Raw genomic sequence first — 14373 nt, 5'->3', positions numbered from 1 at the left:
AGTATTTTTATTCATCATTTTATGTCATAATAAAGTGTTCAAATAAAACCATGTCTGTGTATTAATTAATCACTTTATAATTTATATTTTATTTACTTTATACGACAAAGGTATAACATGGGAATTCCCCTTCGTGGCTATTCTAAACAACAGAGCTGCTGTGTTGTCTGGGCTTGTTGAGACAAACCTGGACAAATTACTAGGCAAGCCAGACAATTAGCATTCGTATGCAAAATTTTGCCTACCCAGCTTTTACTAATAGTAAACTTTGTGTAGAAAATTTGATCAGACGAGTTTTCAAAGTTATTTTGAACACCGACAGTAGTCGTTCATCTCGCTCAGCCAACATGGTTTTAAATTGTAACAGCGCGTTTAGACACAATCAACGTTGCTGTTAAATGTAACTACCTTGCATATAGTTTGTTTATTGTTATAGTATTGAAATAATAAACACAACAAATCTCTTCTTACAATATGGTGGTCCTGAAAAGGGCTATTTGTTTATGATGACATTATCGTCCATACGAGGCGTACATAAAACTAAGGGTTTGTATAACTGAGGTACGTAAAAACAAGATTCTACTGTACATTTTTTACCCTCCTAACCATATCAAAATCCCTCCCTCTTGACTCAACCGGGAATTATATTCTGGGATCCTCACCAGATGTCAAGGCAGCTCCTGACTCCTTGAATGGATCCCTGTTGGCAAATTTCTGGAGCACTACTGTAGTCACTTGGTCATACATCTGTGTATTTTATCTGTCTACAACATGAATCAATGTGTATTACTTACCAGTTTGTTTGACTCCAGAGGGAGGAAGTTACATTCTGATGGAAGAGCGACCACTGACACAGCATGTGACTCGCCCCCTGGCAGGCCTGTTACCACCACACTGGTGCAGGTAACAGGAATAAGATTCCTATAACACACACCATCAATAAACACCTGTGATAATATAAAAAAAAAACAAGTATTTATTAATAATAGTTTAGATTAAGATGGAATTATGTATTAATCTTATGATAAATGACAAATAATAAATATTTGATCAATTTATTCTAAGTAAATGTTTAAGCCTCTTAAACATATCTATGAAAAAATGAGACAAAGGACAACGTGATGAAATAGAAAATGCCCACATTCATCAACCTGAAAATTTAAACATCCTGACTTCAAAACCAAATTTGTTACATGAATGCCACATTTGCTAAGGGTATAAAAAATCTTGCCTAGAAAATACTGGTAAAAAGGAGTTAGATAGGTATGGATAGAGAAACAAAAAAACATTCATCCACCTGAAAGTGTAAACATCCTGACCTTAAATATACAATTACATGTCACTGCCAGAGTATGCCTCACCTGATAACCTTTCAACTGAATGACATCTTCACTGGCAGGACTTTCCCAGGTTACCTGTACAGCCCCTGGCTCTATGATCCAACCTTTCACCTCTGGCACACAATTCCACCATTGCCACCGGCTGGTCTGAAATTAAATAACAGTAAATGTGTGAGCCCTAAATCTGAACTGCAACATGGTAATGAGGACCCCTAACCTGAATACTTCAGCAGCACCAAACTAACATAGGTAGCACAATATCTTTCAAAATATTTTTTTAAAATGTATACTTACTGGTCCCACTTCATCCTCTTCAAAGTCCTCTGTTGCTATGGAAAATGCATCATCTTCATCACAACTGTCATCTAATTCTCCCTTAAGAACCCAAAATCGGCTAAAATGATAAGGTAAATGTTAGATACCTGTATATTACAGTACATTAAAATTCAACATTAAAATTTAAACCTGTATATTACAGTACATTAAAATTCACAAAAAATGAATGGTTTATAAATTTATAATTACGATTTTTATTTATTTATTCATTCCCCAAATCCAAAGCAAAGCAACTGCATAATTAATCTTTAAAGAACTTACTTAGATGTAAATATGTCACTGTTGAGAGAATTTGAACAAATAGCTACCGCCCTGATCACCACCAATCCAGGACGCTTTAGACAAATTCCCTGATCATCTTTGTACACCTGAAATAGAAATATCAAGTTATAAAATCTTTATAAAATGGCACTATATAAATGCGCAATATATGTACAGCTTACAAGCTTTGTAGACTTAAACACATGGTAAAAATCATATTTAGATTCCTGTATGATGTATTGTAGCTCTAATATTATTTACCCTTGTATTTGCACTGTGGAATTCTGGGATTGATCCATCTAATGTATAGAGAATAGTTTCTTCATCTGTTGAGTTCTTCAGGAGAACTTTGTGCCACTGTTTAACAACACCCCCATTGCATTCGGATGATATCATTGGAGTACTTGTGTAAATATCTGCAACAAACAAACCAAGAAGTATGATATGTTATTTTGGTCTTTATAAATATTTTAAAACTAATGTATGGATTACCTGGGATGCACTGGTTCTAACCAAAATGGATTTGTCAATTCTGTAATTTTTTTCTGTTTCCAAATGATTGGCCATGATTGTCTGGTTCTACGATGATAGATGTGAACATTTATTAGTTTTATGATATTTATGTTGGATTCATTTTTTGCTAAATAAATATAATTATTAGCACATGAAAAATGAAAAAATTAATATAAAATATACCATCATCAATGACATTAGCGATGAAAACACAGCCTGGTGTGCCCATGGATGTTACATAGTAATTCCCGTAGCTTTGGAACGCATGCATGAAGCATTTCTCATTGTTGTTGTCATCATTACTTGCGAATGCTTCAACTCCTGTCATGGGTCCATATGGGTAGGGGTGTTCAGTCGCATTCACATGAACAATGTTGTGACGTTCATTGGGATGGTCTTTCCAAGACCACATGACTGACTGGCCCTAGGAAAAAAAAAAATCAACCTCAAAACAATCAGAATATTTGTGGGAACACTAAGTTGAGGAAGGGGACTTGGTTGGAGAAAAAAAATCACTTTGGTGTGGGGGAACTTGTACTGGTGAAGGGAAAAATACTTTACATGGGCCGGATTTAGGTGGGGGTGGGCCGGCCCCCATTTGGAAGGTTAAAAAGAGAGTAAAAGAAGAAATTGATCGTCCAAAACGCCTCAGGGGTTATTTTCGGGTGTCCAGAACACAACAATTTCACAGGGGGCATGCCCCCAGACCCCCTAGAATGGTATTGTCTCGATCGGCCACACTTTCGACCCCCGTTTCGGCCGCCCTTTTGGACATTTCTGGATCCGCCCCTGCTTTAGAATGGTAGGACTTGCAGTGGGGTAATTGTATCATTTTTTTAGTTTAATTTCACCTGGCACTAAATGTTTGGAATTTGTTTTTCTGTTTGTTTTGTTGTTATTTGATCAATTTTCAGCAGTTACTTTATTTTTTTCATCTGAATTATATATAGCACATAAGTCATACTTTCATTGTTGCCCTGTTGTTTTATGTTTGGAGAACATACTTAAGAGTGGTGGTGTTATCAAATAATTATGTAACAACATTAGATAAGATAATATCATTAGATCGTGTACTTCCCCTGTAATTCACTTTACCTTTTGAATTGTCACTATTGGTGGCTTGAAACCTTTTCTTGTTACTTTCACTAAAGTGTGTTCTGGGTCGTTGCTAACAACGACTGAACTTAACACAGTACAGCTCACATCCTCATCCTTAAAAAGAGAATGGGAGCAAAAATTATTAGCATTCATTGAGGGATTTAGAAAATGCATCAGTTATTACAAGATTGTCCATAAATATACCAGGAAACTATTTTCTGTTGTCATTTACTCACCATAAATTTGTCTCCTTTAGTAGAGAATTCCCTGCTGTAATAATGGTAGGTTCCTGGATTGGTAAAACGCTTGGCAATGCATCGTCTGAAAATAATAGTAATATATATTTGTCTACTTGAACCAGGCCTATCCTTGATCCTTTAGTCTAGACTGCTGGTTTACTGTTTAATTATGAAGATGTATTTTCAAGGATTTTTTAGAAGTCCTTGATTTTTATATCTGCTTATATTGAAAATGGAGGTTATTCTTGTATATCATACTAAAGTTTGACTGTAAGATCATGAGCAAAATATGAAAAAAATGCGGTTAATACTTACAACGAAATTGGAAGTTCTTTGCACTAGGTTGGTGCACAACATTTTTACCTACGTCACTGTATTCATTTGAATGTTGTATTTATAATTCATAGTCTATTATTTGTTAAATTAGTACTACTGCCTTAAAAACAAACTTAAAAATTATAATTAGATATAATTTGTATTTTGATAACAGAATAATAAATTTATACCTACTTTTAAATTGGTTTTGTTACAATAACTTTACTTGTTGTCGTACAGTCAACAAGAACATGGCGTTGTCTAACGATGGTGAAATAAAATTTTGTTTTTTAATGTGAAAAATTACTGATGAAGTTCCAATCAAGTTACAGAGTATAGATTATGGATAGTTATATACAGTAACAATAAAAATATTGTTGAAAATCTTGTGTCTGACCTTGGATAAAGGAAAAACATTACGCAACTTACTGGTTCTTATTTTACTTGTCTGAACGACCGTCGGAATTAGCCCCAAGTCTATTAATAGATTACATGTGTATTTGAGTTTATGTCTGAATCCATCCTTAGTTTCTCTCTGAGACTTGTAAAGTGGAGTTGTTTTTGTTTGCGAAAAAAAAATCCTGACACTTTTTTGCCGGGACTGAACCAAGAATTTGGGATTTAGAGGCAGGCACCTCAACCACCAAACCACAGGTACTCCCATTTGCATATTTCAACAATAAATTCCTATTTTATTGTACTTTCATGCTTAGTAATACCAAAGAGTACAGAATAGCAAGAGGTCCGACTGCCCTGATTTTGTATGCATGCAATTAATTGTTAAAAAAAGTACCACGAGAAAGGGGCGTCTTATTTACGGACTATTTTATGTTCTTTTGGAGGACGCCCTCTAGTGTGTGATAGTACTTTTTTTTAGATAAGACTTGCATTCCAACAAAACCCTGAGAGGTAGACCTCTTGTAGTTCTATAGTTTTTGGTTATACCTTGGCAAGAGAATGGCTTGCGTGTACGTCTTAAAATCCAGTATTTCACGTGTGTGGTTCACTGGTATTACATCGTGCTTGCTCAACTGTGGCCACAGCCAAGCGACACAATCGTTGCTCTGTACTAATGTTGGATCTGGTAGGACGACATTGTTTGCTACTGACACTTCATGAACCTGGAAAATGAAAAAAAATCATTGGTGTGGTCAGTACACATTTAGTAGCAAACAGGATGTGAATATAGTAGCTTATAATAACAGTAATATTTATGAGGAAAATATTTTCTTGTTCTAGTCCTTAATTGAAATCTAATGCTTAAATATACATATTAAGCAATTCAATTATTGAAAAAATTGTCCCTAGGGGTATATATTTTACTGAAAATCAAGTGATTAATGTATCATACCTTGGCTTGTATTTTTACAACAAATGACCCATAAATATTTGATAAACCAGAGCTGTATGGAAAAGAGACAAAAATATATTATAAAAGCAGACAAAAGGGCAATTTACTCATTTTCATACACTAAATAATAAAGCTACTGTAGGTGTCATGTCCAATTTATGAAAAGCCACAAAAGTATTAAATTAGGAGAGCAATCTTTTATAGGAATGGTCAGCTGATTTATTACCTGTGGTAGTAGAAGACACCTGTATCAATGACCTCATGTAAAAAAGCACCTGTCCCTGAATGTGGATGTCCACTACAAAAGCCACCCTCGATAGGATGTCCCCCACTGGTCACCTGTAAACATCAAAAACAGAAATGTTAGTTGATAATTCACAGATGTCTATTCAATAATAATGTAATGTGCTTTGTTCAGTAACTGTCACAATTTGTGGTTGCAGTTTGAGTCCCGCCATAATTTTTTCATACAACACTAAAAGAAAATGTTTTTTGGGCACTGTTATTATTATTTTTATATTTGTTTATACAGTATTGTGTCTACATTGCTATGTGACAAACCTAATTTGAATATCATATTATTTACATTTGTAATCAATGAATGATGGCCATGAATGATAATGTTGTAAAATGTTAAAGGATAGACAGTAAAATTGAGAGATGATGAGGGTGGTAACTATGATGTTAGAGAGATGTTGATGACGTTGATGATGGTATGATTTGATGATGATGATGATTGTATGAGAAGATGGTAAGAATCGTGGCAATGATGATAAAGATGATGAAAGTGGTCATGATAATGATGGAATCTGTATATCTGTTTCATACCTGGCTAATATTGTGCTGTAGATTGGATCCCTCCCATGTCCACCAGATCCTGTCCCCTGGATGTGCAGTTAGTGAATTGGGTTCAAAACCTTTATCACTAATTCTGATAAAGTGATCCTGAAAAGAAAATGATTTTGTATAATTTTTAGTGACAATGGTCCAGCTCCTATACTCTCTACATTGCTTGTCTATCTTATTTAATCTTTTATTTATATACTTTTTATATATCTTTCATTTTTATACAATAGATGATGAATAGCTACATATGTTCAACTATCCCAATCTGTTAGGTGTAAATCAAGAGCATTATGGTTTGTAATCGAACAGTGTAGCAACATTGTAGCAATTTTATGGAAACATATCATAGTATTATCACCATTATTATTGTCTAAAATATGCAGCTATAGCTAAGTGCTAAAATGATTATTATGCATATAAATTGTTACCTTTGACCCTGGTTGAACTATGATGGAGCAGCCACCTACATTCATTAGTGAGTCCGAGATCCGATACTGAAAGACTCCTGTAGTGTTCAATTGCACACTGGTGACACCGAGGCAAGTGACGAGAGCTTCTCCATCATTATCTAAGTATTGACATTTGTCTACAAAGAGAAAAATATACGTAAATTGCTCATTATTGGCACTGTCCCCAAATGGTAGTACATTACAGTGGTGTAGTGCTGAACCTGTCACACATGTAAAAGGGGAGTAAGCTGATAACTTTCTGCTGATCTTTTGATCCTGATCATTTTGCTGCAATGTGGAATGTAAATAGATTTAAACATTGAAAGATAATAGAGTACTACAGTGTTACGTCACGATACCATGTGATACTACTCTGTTGCTATCGTTGCAAAAAGCGTTTAACCGGGCGCCATTTTCAGCACTGACAAACCAATGATCCCAATTTCTGACGTAATTATTAAGATGTTGTATCTTACTTCTTCTTTGTAAATTTTAAATGATGATTAAATGTGTGTTCGATAACTAATATAATGCGAGCTTTTGTGTTTTTAGTACGTTTTGATGGTAAAATATTGGATTTTAAAATGCCTATTCCAGAAAGCCTATGAAGTCATTCAGGCGTAATGAACGGTAACCAACGTCTGTTGACAACAGGGAGCGCCACTTGGCGTCGTGACGACAGGACTGTGGTACTCTATACTTACTGTTGCAATCAACTTCAGAACCACTATTCCCAGCTCCTGCCACACAACTATCAATCTGTAAAAAAACCAATCAATCAATCAATCAATCAATGTTTTAACAATTATAAAACAATAAATGTAATTAACATAATTATATACATCTTAAGGAACTACCTCAAAGTGATGTATATCGTAGAATTTTTGATTGATTTAAACTTATTAGTTAGAGGTCCCCTCAAAATGTCCTCACAAAACTACTACATACAGCATGAAATAACCTACCAACATTATTGAGAATGTGTTGATGACTGCATGTACATTCCATTCCCATTGAATACGGTCCCCGGAGCAAATTGTTTGCAAGTCTAATAGTAGATAAAAATAACATAATTAACAAATGTTTGAATTGAAGAAAATATAATATGAAGTATCCACCACTTAAAGGGATATTTGTATTTTCCTTTAATTCATTAATACTTATATTGTGCTACTGTAGTTAGACTTCCATAGAAAATTATGTAAAAGTATGTATGTCAAAGTATGCAAGTATGCATATGTACAGGTAGGCATGTATGTAAGCATTCATGGATGTAATAATACTTCATACCGACCTGGGTAGAATCCATCTGCTGACACTTCAATTGGGTGCACTATCTCTTTCGGTTTCACAATGATAATGCCAAAGTTTAACTTCAACCCATCAATTGTTTCATCACTATAGTAGTACACTCCTACAGAGGTAAACATGTGGCACAGCATACCAGAACGACTAAAGAAGAAAGGAAAAGGATATTAAATAAAAAAAGGAAATTACAGAAAAAAAAGACGCAAGTTGTTATTAACGCTTGATTAGAGTAATGGGCAGGTTGTGTAATGTGGTTGGTTGTAACATTTTATGTCATCAATTTAGTTGTACATGTTCTCCCACCCCTTTGAATCTGCCACTGATTCCCCCTTTGATTCATTATCAAATATTAATTTACCTGGGACCTTCTGACATGAATCCACCTCTAACAGGCCTCAGGTTCTCACTTCCAGTTGCTGAGGGTGACTGTATTTGCACTATTTTATGTTGCTTCTTGCACTGTAAAATTAATGTTTAGTTTTCATAAAAATACTATACTCTTCTTAATAAATCACTGATTGGATAGTGCTAGATACAGTGGTAGACTAGGATAAAATTTCCTTAGTTAATCAACTTTTAAAATGGCTACTTTATATTAAGTAAAAGATAATAATACAAATTGAGAATATTTATTAGTAAATAGGTCACCTTAAGTCGACTCCACTCCCACCAAACTTTATCTCCTTCGTGGATCGTGAGTAACTTGGGATTGTAGCGAGTGTCTGTAACATCAATCTTGTGTTCTCTTTGTATTTCTTTTACTTGAATGATGCATAATTGTAGCTGGCCACCAGATTTCCCCTCAGTTTGAAAATAGAACATTCCTGGAGACCTGAATCAAAGTATTATAAAGAAGATCACTTTTTTATGAATTAAAAGATACTTTTACTTTCTTCTGGCAGATATCAGGTTATATCGCAGGACTGAAAGGATAGCCTGTAGTTAAATAAAGTTAACCATTTGACTAAATCATAAAAATTATACAGGAATAGATAGTGATAAAAAATTACTGGCATTTGGCCACATTTTCATTTACAAAATAGCATTATTTGATAATAATAAATAATAATATTTATTCGGCAAAGTAAACGTACAATCTTGCCAGGAGGAAGGAATAGGCACGAGCCCAAACAGTAATCGGCCCTTGCTCCATCATCAAAACATACAGTAAAGGCAAAAGAGAAACATAAAAAAGTAAAAGATAAGTGATAAGTGAGAGAAGATAGAAAGATCTTGGATCATCTAAGCAGCCTAGTAGCTTCATGTATAAAGGCCATTTGTCTTCAGAATACTTACTCAAATTTCTTTTTATAGTTTCCTGTTCTTGAGGGTTCCACATCACTGAAAACAAGAACAGCAGATTGTTAATTTTCTTTACAAAAACATAATAATAAAAACTAATAATAATAAGAACGTATTAATAAAAATATTAACAAAAGAAATGATGATAATAAAATAAAAATAACAACAGCAGCAATATTAATAATAAAAAATAATAGATATTCCTCAGAGAATTTTTTATTGATGTACTATAAGAAAACACTTTTGCATTTCAAAAAAGGGCAAATAGTCTTATGTACATTATAATTGGTTTAGAAAAGTGGATAGCCACTAGTTAACTGACCTTGCTTTTGTTCTCAGGACCCCTGTATGCTTCGCGCAAAGTTGTACCTCGTTGACACTGCGAAGACTCTCACATCCAGACCACAACCATTTGATCGTGTTGCCTTGGAATATCTGCCAAGCATTATCTGTAAACCCTTCATCTGTTACCTAGCAACAGATCAAATAACATCAAACTATGTTTGCGATAATTTTATGGTTAGTGTATTATTACTGTTGGAATTAGACATACTCTTTTTGTCACCTTTAAATTGCTTAGCTCTGTGTAATATTCCTTATTATATTATGTGCTATACACATCTACATTATAGCTGAAGCAATGCTATTAAAAAGTGGTTCTATTCATACTTTTTTCATAATATAATACACTGGTAAAAAATAATAGCATTAATATTTTTAAAACAGTATTTCCTTTTTCAAAACCAAAGTTTCTGCTCAATATAAGCTTTTATTTTGTTTCTGTTCTTTATTATTATATCATTTTACTATATATATGTTGGATCTTTATCTTGTTTATTTAAGATTTTAAACGGTTATATTTTTGTTGTATAAAAAATCATAATTTATGATCATTTTATTGTTCAATGTTGTTATAAGTTTAGAGGCATAATTGGCAATTTTTGCTGCTGTATTTGGTAGATGAGGAAAGAAATAAAAGTATAGTTAAAATTAATGAAATAAATAATACAGTATGTCTTATACATTTCACTCCCTTCCTACTTCCTCTGCCTAACCCAGCTTTTCAGAAAAACAGATATTATCAAAATGCTACAAGTCATTTGTGTGAAAGACTAATCTCATACCTCTGCTTGGATTACTGATTGTGAATAGACAGTGACTTGCAAGATTTTGCCAGTTCCAGAGCCAGCACTAAAATATTGATAAAAACCAATTAATAACTGAATAAAAACAATAAATTGTATACCTTATGTATAACAGGACTATATATCATAGATGTGGACTGTGTTATACACAAAGATATACAGGGCCTATATTTTGGGGGTGAACTTTTGGATTTTTGTTATCTGCATAAGATAACTTACAATATAAGTCTTCCAAAATATTTGTCCTTACAATTTTTTATCTTGTTTTTATCGTTTTACTTGCATTTTTTAATCTAAATTGTAGTTTAATGTATGTAAATACCTTACAAGGGCACAAAGCTGTTAAAATTAACTACGTCTTTATAAATGTATCGTCAGCATTTATCAGGTGCAGGTTTAGGGTGGAGGGGGGAGGCAGTCCAGCCCCGCACCCCCCCCCCCTCCAAAAGAAAAAAGGAAAAAAAAGAAAGAAAAAAAAAAAAAATGACAGCCCAGAACACATCAAATATTATTTTCGGGTGTCTAGAACACAAAAGGTTCGCGGGGGCATGCCCCCGGACCCCCTAGGACAGTGTTGTCTCAATCGGCCTGACTTTTGGCCCCCCCCATTCAGCCTCCCCTTTTGGGACATCTCTGGATCTGCCCCTGTTTATATAGCTTCATAATTTATGAATTTTTTTAACAACCTTATCAATCAACAACTGAATAAGTCAGAAGTCCTTAAACCTATGTATGCAAATCATCACGCATGTTTATGAACCTCTCCATCATGCTCTCAATTACATAAGGCAAGGTCCTTAACATAACGTGTTATTCAATGGGTTACTCCTTTGTAAATATAAACAGTAATGTCAATATTTGCGCTTGAATTGATGACACTGAAATCAGCCTGTAGTATTGCCTGTAGACACACTAAAACATGAACTGTTGTTCAGTATAAAGATCTATGCTCTAACCAGTGGCATATCTACTGGTATTGACATGGAGAAGCTGATGTGGGGGCGTGAAGGTTAAGTGGGGGAGGTTGATAATTAATTGAGGGGGTGTTATCTGGTATAAGGTCATATGTGGTGCTTTTTATCTATTTGAAGGTAATTTCTTTGCTTAGCAAATTTCTAGAAGTAGGGATGTGGGGTAAGGAGTACCTGAATAGCGAATGTATCGATCTTTCTGTAGAACTTTGGTTGGCAGAATTTTGTTTTGGTTATAATATAGGTTTGTATACCTGAAAAATTTAAACTCTCCCTCTATGTTGAACTCAATATCATATTGACCTTGGTAGGTCAGGTCACCAGAATCATAGCCGCCAATAACCTCCAAGACTAACTGGTTGTCAAGTACCACCTAGCAACAGAAAAATTAGGACAATTAAAAAAAATATATCAGTTTCTCATTCCTATCTCTTCTTTTACTGCTACCTCAGAATATTACATTTTTATTTTGTATTTATATTTTTCCAGAATTAAATTATTTACTGAAATAACACATTACCGTGGTAGGTAATTTTCATATTTCTATAAGTTAATGTGTGAAAATCTTATTCGTTGTAAATAACCAGCTTACTGAATTAATTTTAAAAACAGAGAAAATAAGGGCCACCATTTTTCATCTTTTTTGAAAAATTTCGGATTAAAAACATTTTCTTTTACTTTCTTACTATAAAAAAACAAATATTGTATCATCGAAAAAGTTGATGTAGGGTGTAAGATAAGTTATTAGATATTATAGTTGTTTGGTTTCCAGACAACATTGATATACTACCACTTACAAAGAATGGTTATAGAAATACAAAAATATATATATATATATAATAATTAAAATTAATAATAATTCACAAACAAATTAACAACAATCAGGACAAAATCAAAATGATTGAATGACTGAATAAATAAGATTCACTTATAAAAATAATTTTATATCAAGAAAATGGTATAATATTAAAAGTTATACATTAGGAAATGAATACAAGATACAAAATTTATTTTGCAATAAACAGATAGAGTGCACCCTCCAATTCGAGAACCTATAATTCGAGACCACTTTGTCAAAGGACCAAATAACAATCTTCAGTCTATTACCACTAAACTAACCCTCTAAGTTGAAACCGAACCCCGAGACCACCTAAATTTTCAGGACCCAAAGGTGGTCTCGAATTGGAGAGACAAACTGTATTTGTAAGAAATACAAACATTTTTTAGCAAAATTTCATATCTCCCACTTGCTCAAATATATAACAAATTTAATTATATACAAATTCTTACTTGTTTTACATTCTGACGAGTATTGCATGACCACGAAATCGAAACCACCTGTAGGGGAAGAAAAAAATTATTAAAAATTATTTCATCTCTTGTTTTCTTGATTATGATTATATTCTATTTACCTGCAGCTAATTGGGATCTGATTCAGCACTCGCCACCAAGCGCAAGATTGGTGGTCTAGTGGTTAAGATGCCAGGCTAGTTATCTGGGGGTCATGAGTTCGATTCCCACCCTAATCACTTGCAAGATTTTTTTTTTTTGCAAGCGAACGTACTGAGCATTTAGTACAATACAGGCAGGGCAAACAGAGTTTGTAATATTATTTCTCCTGATGAAAAAACACTGTTGGAATATCCTATTTTACACTGTAAGACGAGACATTTTTTATACCTTGTTTTAAGATTGTCAGAAGGGTGAAAAAAAAAGTAAAGTTAAGTTTTGTTTTCTTATTTAGCAAATAGCTTTGCCAAAAATATTGAGATGAACAGAAAATAAAAATATAATTTTATTGGTGACTTTATACAGTGTAGTAATGGGATGGTTAAAAGCTTTAAATTTACTTAGGAAGAAATAGACACATCTTATTTTTGGATATTTCAAGGCAGCGGCGGGTGTACTGTAATAAAAATAAAGAAAGGTTTTTATTTTTTTTTAAATTTCCATTTTTTCTTGGCAGCAGGTGCACTAATTGGCCAAAATCAAAATTTTATTTTTATTCGAAATCATGATTATTAGTGGCCGACGGGTTTCGCTAAACAAGGTATTAAAAAAATCTTGCCTAAAGCACCGTCATTTGTCATAATTTATGGTTATAATAAAGCATAAACTATCATTATTATATCAGGCTCCAGTCAGACTATTCTAGACCGTGATCACAAACAAGACAAATCTACCTTACAATGTATCCTAGTTACACAGTCTACACTTCATGATCTGTTTAGCTCACATAATTAGAGTGATAGCACACTTCATCCCACACAGCACAAAGTATTAGGACAAGATACAACAGACATTAAATAAATTATATTCACATAAAATGACGAGGTATTACATGGACAATAATGAATTCTCATTAATTTCTTTATCTGAAATTGAGTTGACAGTAAAAATATAAGGTTGTTAAACAGGGAAATCTAGGATGATACCAGGGAGCAAATTTTCTTTGAAAAAAAAACTGTTGTATGCCCATATGTAGTCATGATATGCCTATATATGGTCATGATGTGACCATATTTAGACATTTCCCATGTTTTTGTCAAATAAATTTTGATAGTCTGGACAGGACTTAAGTTTTTTTTATTTTATAGACTTTACTTTAGGAAGATAATTATATAATTTGATATAAAAGGCAATCATATCAATTAGTCAATTTTCCTTCTTCACTTTATGTTTTTTTGGCAGACATGTAAATTGTTTGTTTTTTGTTTTTAATTTGTTCATGATCTTACGAACATTGTGTTATTAACCTCAGTAGTTAATGTGCACTTTGAGTAATACCGAAAGGTCCACTGATTAATCTCAGATAAGAAAGTATAATACATACTCCAAGTATTGAAATACACGCCATCGTGTTGGGATTCAATATTTCGACATTAATTATGTCATCATC

General features: G+C 33.4%; 1 protein-coding gene across 1 annotated transcript in view; it reads right to left on the bottom strand.

Moving 5' to 3' along the window:
• LOC117115100 overlaps positions 1-14373 on the bottom strand; it is a 39670-nt gene that overhangs the window by 21369 nt on the left and 3928 nt on the right. Inside the window, exons 4-26 of the mRNA XM_033258767.1 lie at positions 12765-12812; positions 11729-11847; positions 10483-10549; positions 9681-9829; positions 9353-9397; positions 8705-8888; positions 8415-8515; positions 8043-8200; positions 7714-7796; positions 7453-7507; positions 6728-6885; positions 6282-6398; positions 5680-5792; positions 5454-5505; positions 5048-5223; positions 3785-3869; positions 3546-3662; positions 2634-2874; positions 2199-2353; positions 1938-2044; positions 1635-1734; positions 1362-1487; positions 795-947 (exon numbers count right to left, since the gene is read on the bottom strand). Of these exons, the coding sequence (XP_033114658.1) occupies positions 795-947; positions 1362-1487; positions 1635-1734; positions 1938-2044; positions 2199-2353; positions 2634-2874; positions 3546-3662; positions 3785-3869; positions 5048-5223; positions 5454-5505; positions 5680-5792; positions 6282-6398; positions 6728-6885; positions 7453-7507; positions 7714-7796; positions 8043-8200; positions 8415-8515; positions 8705-8888; positions 9353-9397; positions 9681-9829; positions 10483-10549; positions 11729-11847; positions 12765-12812 (2709 nt within the window). The remainder of the gene's footprint in view (positions 1-794; positions 948-1361; positions 1488-1634; positions 1735-1937; positions 2045-2198; positions 2354-2633; positions 2875-3545; positions 3663-3784; positions 3870-5047; positions 5224-5453; positions 5506-5679; positions 5793-6281; positions 6399-6727; positions 6886-7452; positions 7508-7713; positions 7797-8042; positions 8201-8414; positions 8516-8704; positions 8889-9352; positions 9398-9680; positions 9830-10482; positions 10550-11728; positions 11848-12764; positions 12813-14373) is intronic.

Source organism: Anneissia japonica, unplaced genomic scaffold, assembly GCF_011630105.1.
Source record: "Anneissia japonica isolate Jap-2015-1 unplaced genomic scaffold, ASM1163010v1 scaffold24_len2511860_cov200, whole genome shotgun sequence".
Classification (NCBI taxonomy): domain Eukaryota; kingdom Metazoa; phylum Echinodermata; class Crinoidea; order Comatulida; family Comatulidae; genus Anneissia; species Anneissia japonica.
This window is presented reverse-complemented; position numbering and strand designations above follow the sequence as displayed.